Source organism: Aplysia californica, unplaced genomic scaffold, assembly GCF_000002075.1.
Source record: "Aplysia californica isolate F4 #8 unplaced genomic scaffold, AplCal3.0 scaffold00507, whole genome shotgun sequence".
Taxonomy (NCBI): domain Eukaryota; kingdom Metazoa; phylum Mollusca; class Gastropoda; order Aplysiida; family Aplysiidae; genus Aplysia; species Aplysia californica.
Window position 1 is genome coordinate 276,924 of NW_004797777.1, and position 5,070 is coordinate 281,993.

General features: G+C 40.1%; 1 protein-coding gene across 1 annotated transcript in view; it reads left to right on the forward strand.

Annotated features, from left to right (window-relative positions):
* The first annotated feature begins 485 nt into the window (after nucleotides 1-485).
* LOC101853640 (probable G-protein coupled receptor 158) overlaps nucleotides 486-5,070 on the forward strand; it is an 18,169-nt gene continuing 13,584 nt past the window's right edge. Inside the window, exons 1-4 of the mRNA XM_013086804.2 lie at nucleotides 486-491; nucleotides 1,019-1,213; nucleotides 1,653-1,721; nucleotides 4,589-4,698. Coding sequence (XP_012942258.2) covers nucleotides 486-491; nucleotides 1,019-1,213; nucleotides 1,653-1,721; nucleotides 4,589-4,698 — 380 coding nt within the window. The remainder of the gene's footprint in view (nucleotides 492-1,018; nucleotides 1,214-1,652; nucleotides 1,722-4,588; nucleotides 4,699-5,070) is intronic.

A 5,070-nucleotide genomic window follows, 5' to 3' on the forward strand; every position in this document is an offset into this window, starting at 1 on the left:
ACACACACACACACACACACGCATACACACTCTTTCTTCTCTCTCCCTTCCTCCCTCTATCTATCTCGAAGCAACCTGCCACCTTAATGATCTAGATTATGCCGATGGAGACGTAAAACAATATAGTTATTATTACAATCAATCAATTTGTTTATGCTTTTCGCTTTCTTTCATTTCTTCCAACTCTAAGAGACGACTAATTGTGTGCAGTAAAAATATCCTTCACATTTGTCAATACATACGAATCGGCGAAGTGTGTGGCGTATGATTACATGATTGTGGGTGGTTGGGGGTGCTCGTGGTTTGCTCCTTTTTTCCTATCAAACATTACCGCCCTTATTTCTCCTTCTTTTTTGTGTTTGTTACTCTCTTGTACCACCCTAATCGTCGATACTTATACAGCCTAACTGTGTTGCACTTGCCTTTAAAAAACTCTTACTAAAAGAAAATTATACGCTTTATTGTATCACTTCTGTTTTCATATAATGAGGGTGACTTATTTTTTTAACGATTAAATTCATTTTTGTGTCAACATTATTGTAATCTACTCATCAGCGCTCACATTTCTTTTTCAACCTCCACCCATCTTTCTAGTGTTTATTTATGCATTCAACAAATGTTATAAATATTTCATTTATTCTGTTACAAGTTCACGCTCTTTGTTTTCCCACAGATCTATCGTGTTATGATATGATGTTTGTACTGAGGGAGAGAGTGTATACGTGAGAGAGGGAAAATGTGATGTGTCGCTATAATGCTATTTGTGTATATGTTGTACCGTACACGCTAATGAAAGGAGACTCAATAATGTACTATAACAATCCTAATAATAATTGTGACTTATCCTGTCTTACCTTGTTATTAACATATTTATTCATTTCCTGTCTTGCCTCATCTTATTTTGTCATATTAGTATCTTTTCTTGTACTGCCATGTCTTATACAATCTCTTACCTCATCACGTCTTGCTTATCTTATCTTATATTATCTTATCTTATCTTATCTTATCTATTCACCAGGGAGTTCCCAACCGTTATGATGACGACTTTGAGTGTCTGCCGTGTGCTCAGGGTTGTGACGTATGTACTGACCCTTCACCTTGTGTGCTGGCGCTTAACTGGATACTGCGCTCTATTCTCCTGGCTTTGTCGGGTCTCATTGTGTCGTTTCTGCTCGTGTTGGTCTGGTTTACGGTGCACTATAGGAATGTTAAGGTGAGGACATGGCACTTGGGACTGGGATGTAGATGTTTGTTTGTTTGCTTGTTTGTTTGAGAGAGAGAGAGACAGAGAGAGAGTGGGTGAGAGAGAGAAAGAGAGAGAGAAAGAGAGAGAGAGAGAGAGAGAGAGAGACAGAGAGAGAGAGAGTGGGGACAGGGGACTGAGAGACAGGGATAAAGAGAGATAGACAAAGGCTTAGTGTAGGTGCCTACGCGTTCATGTGTGTGTGTGTGTGTGTGTGTGTGTGTATGTGTGTGTGTATGTGTGTGCGTTCCCACACTTGTGTGTGTTTACGTGTGTATGTATGTCTGGGTATCTGAGTGATTATTCAAAGAATACAGCCTTTTGTTTGTTCGTATAAATATCCTTGTTTTTAATTTGTTTTATTTCTTTGTTTCAATATTTCACCTAGGCATATTCTGTGTGTCTGCAGGTTCTGAAAGCTGCTAGCCCTGTACTAATGAGAGTTGTCCTCTTTGGAGCGTTTTTCCTCTACTGCCCTGTAAGTGTAAAATGCATAATTTGTAGTTGAAGATGTTTTACTCCGCCATCGACTCAATTTTGGTCGTTCAGGAAGAGGCTGAAAAGGTGCTGCCCGTCAGGATAGTCATGGGCTAGGAGGTATACAACATCTCAGTAGACAGAAGGAGATACTAGGTTAAAAACTTTCTTACACGGTAATGGAATTCATGTCTTCTGTGTGTGGCGCCAAATATCCTAGCCAGAATACCACAGACGTCGATGGTAAAACTGTACAGTTGTAATTTCTAATGTTAGGTTTAAGAGAAAAAAAACCTACCACCCCACTTACTTATTGAACAAATATGGTGGCTTTTGTATGAGAATGTGGTGTCAAAATGAAAACAACATTCTGAAAGTGCCTAAAAATGAACGAATGCAGTGCACCATTATGAAGTGATTCACCCTCTAAAGAAATCCTCCTAAGAAATCGACGCTCATTTCTAGAAATGTATTATAACCGAGATAACAAAAACATATGTTTTTATTTTTCTCAAATGTGATTACCCTCACAGAAATTCTTATGTGCTTAATCTAGAAGCGTTCCTATCTCAGATAACAGATCTGTGTCTGTGGTGTAGCGGTAATACACTTCGTTGTCGCGCGCAGAAAGCATGAGTTCAATTCCCAAGTGGGATTGCATTTATTTTATCGAGTATCTCCATCTATCTCCTAGAACGTTGTAGCTCTCTGTCCAAGTGGGCCTTGACAGACAGGCAGGTTCGAAACAGCCTGCCTCTTAAATGAACTGAATTGTGTCGACCGGGGTGTAACACCTCAATAATTATAAGTACATCTATTTGTACGTAACAGCGATATCTGAATAGACCACGATTAAAGAACACATATACCCACAGGAAGAGAGGAAAGGGCCTTGATGACAGCCTATAGCTGCCACGTATATCTTAACTAAACGAAAACCACAACCGTCCTTTTATCTTGCTCTATGGCCTTATGAAGAATCAGCAGCCTGTAGATGCAATGCACTGATAAAAACAAAAACACAAAAAAGCAACCTAAAAATTTGTTAAAATAAAAACAACAATAAACAAACACGAAAAGAACCTTAAAAAGGAAAGAAGGGGGAAAAGAGCTATCATTCCGTCCGGTTTTAATGGATGCAAGGAAGAATGCATAAATGTTATCTCCGTCTTTTAGTGCGTACCTTGCCTGATACAACGCTACTATTTGACGGTTATCTGGCAAATTCTGGAAACTGGGCCGCACATATTCAACTGGAAAGAAGAAAAACGAAATAGAAGTATATCTGTGTAAAGGATATGACAATATATAGTCACCCCTCGACCTCCAAACTGAGGCTGTGTTTTGCATAAATGAGCTATGATGACGCCCTTAGATTCTGCTGTGTGAATAATTCGGCTGTAAACAGTCTGGCTTCTGACACATTGGGTCTGAGAGTAAGCCCGTCAATAGAAACAATAGGACGCTCGCTATCCTCTGTATGTTTTAGCTCCTAACGTGACTCAATTTGATAACGGATTATTGGTAAGATGTTTAGGGTCAAGGATAGATATCAATCTTGTGCGTTTTGTGTGCGTTGTTTTATGCGAGGGAGGTTGTCAATATTTTATTTCTGTTACCTCTTTTAGCTTTTGTCAAGAGGAAGTAATGTGTATTTAGGAAGTGGGGCCATGGGGGGTTGAAAAAGTTTTGGTGTAAGCCCACCTGTATAGTTTATGTGTGTTTCTCGAAAATTAGAGATTCCTGTTTATCATTGGCGTTGACGGAATGTGTCATTCACGATAAAATGTACTCGACAAAAGATTCAAATTGTGGAGACGAAAAGAATCATTTTGATTACTTCTTGGGGTTCTGTTCGCAGAGGGGCCGTGTGGCGGCTATCTGTTAAAGTACGTTTTGTGTGTGTGGGGGAGAGGGGGGGTCTTTCTTTTTTAAATGCAGTGCAGAAAGGTGAAGGAAGCAGTTAGACAAGAGAAAGTAAAAAAAAAGATGAGCTGAAAATTATAGGATGAAACCTTTATCTCGAGCTGACCTTTAACTGGGTGCCCTGTACGTGATAAAGAAAAACTGTGGGGTGTTTTGACCTCGTGACATGTTTTGCACTCTACATTTTCCGTCGTCCAGATTTCAATAAGCCATTTGCAAGCATCATAGAAAAAGACATGACGGGGGAAAAATATATAAATGATATCCGTGTGTCCGTAATATCCTGCAGCACTGCATGTGCCCTTGGAGAATTGAGATGGCGAGATGGAATGTAATCATCGGCCGAGGGAGTTATTGAGAATCGTGTGAACCCCTCTCAGTCTGGCTGCGGGATTATCATAACTTGGGATCAGGCTCGATAACTGGGAAAGGGCAAGAATAGACAAGGGAGGTAATTAAGTTTGGGCGAGGGTTATCCGAGCATGAGTGAGTGGAAAATGATAAAGGTATCGAGATCAGGCGGTTCAGACGTCGTGATAGACACAGGAAAATGTGTGTACGCACATATGTGTTCACGTGTGTGTATGCGTGAGTATATACACACAAAAACCAACACACAGAAACACAAACTCGCGTGCTGCATGTGATACATTGTCATATGCACGTACAATTTAATAATAAATTGTAGGTATGAACTGTTCCTCTGCGTCATCTCCCGTTGTATCTTTCTACCCCACCACTTAATTCTATCATCTCCCACGTTCACATCTATTCTATGACGACACATGTATTCGCCTGTCTGTTCCATCATCTCACACATTCACTTTTATTCTATTATGATCTCCTGTTGTATCTTTCTACTCCAGCACTTAATTCCATCATCTCCCATATTCACTTCTGTTCTATGATGACACTATATGTATTTGCCTGTCTGTTCCCCAGTCTATCGTGGGCTACTTTGAGGCTAGCACCGTTACATGCTGTATGAAGCTGTGGTTTAGAGAGATCGGATTCTCCATCTCTTACGGGGCGCTTCTTCTCAAAACGTGGAGGTAAGATGGGTGTTTGTGTGTGGGGGATATGTGTGAGTGTGTGTGTGTGTGTGTGTGTGTATATGTGTGTGTGTGTGTGTGTGTGTGTGTGTGTGTGTGCGTGTTTGTGTGTATGTGTGAGTGCGTATACTGTATTTGTTTGTGTGGGGGGTTTTTTTGTTTTTTGGTTGTTGTTGTTTTTTTGGGGGGTGTTAATAATTTGGGAAGAAGGAGGTGGGTGAGGGCACTTAGGAGTTCAATTCTGACGTCGATAAGGGACGGAAAAAAAGAAAAAAGAAAGAAAGAAAAAAAGGAAGATAGAAAGACAGAAAGAAAGAAGGAGAGAAAAAAAAGAAAGAAAGATAGCAAGAAAGAAAAAAAAAAGAAAGACCG